General features: G+C 42.0%; 1 protein-coding gene across 1 annotated transcript in view; it reads right to left on the bottom strand.

Annotated features, from left to right (window-relative positions):
• The window catches only part of LOC106735195 (40S ribosomal protein S6-like), a 3,041-nt gene that overhangs the window by 1,174 nt on the left and 1,643 nt on the right, over window positions 1-224 (bottom strand). Inside the window, exon 4 of the mRNA XM_014589021.1 lies at window positions 56-129. Within this exon, the coding sequence (XP_014444507.1) occupies window positions 56-129 (74 nt within the window). The remainder of the gene's footprint in view (window positions 1-55; window positions 130-224) is intronic.

Genomic DNA, 224 nt, shown 5'->3' with positions numbered 1-224 from the left:
GAGCGCCCCCCCCCTAAAGAAAAAAACCCCCCCAAAAAAAAAAAAAAAAAAAAGACGCTGTTTGCGTTCATCGCCCACTTCAATGAGTTTCTGGCAGCCTGTGTCTGGGAAGGAGATATTCAGCTTTATCTTGAAGCAGCTGACTTCCTCCAACTCGCCATGAAAAAGAGCCTCTCCCTCTTTTTTTTTTTTTTTTTAGAGATTTTTTTCTTTAAGTTGCCACC

Source organism: Tupaia chinensis, unplaced genomic scaffold (assembly GCF_000334495.1).
Source record: "Tupaia chinensis unplaced genomic scaffold, TupChi_1.0 Scaffold000323_1, whole genome shotgun sequence".
In the NCBI taxonomy this organism is placed as follows: domain Eukaryota; kingdom Metazoa; phylum Chordata; class Mammalia; order Scandentia; family Tupaiidae; genus Tupaia; species Tupaia belangeri.
Note: the sequence above shows the minus strand (reverse complement) of the source record. Positions and strands in the feature narration are given on the sequence as shown.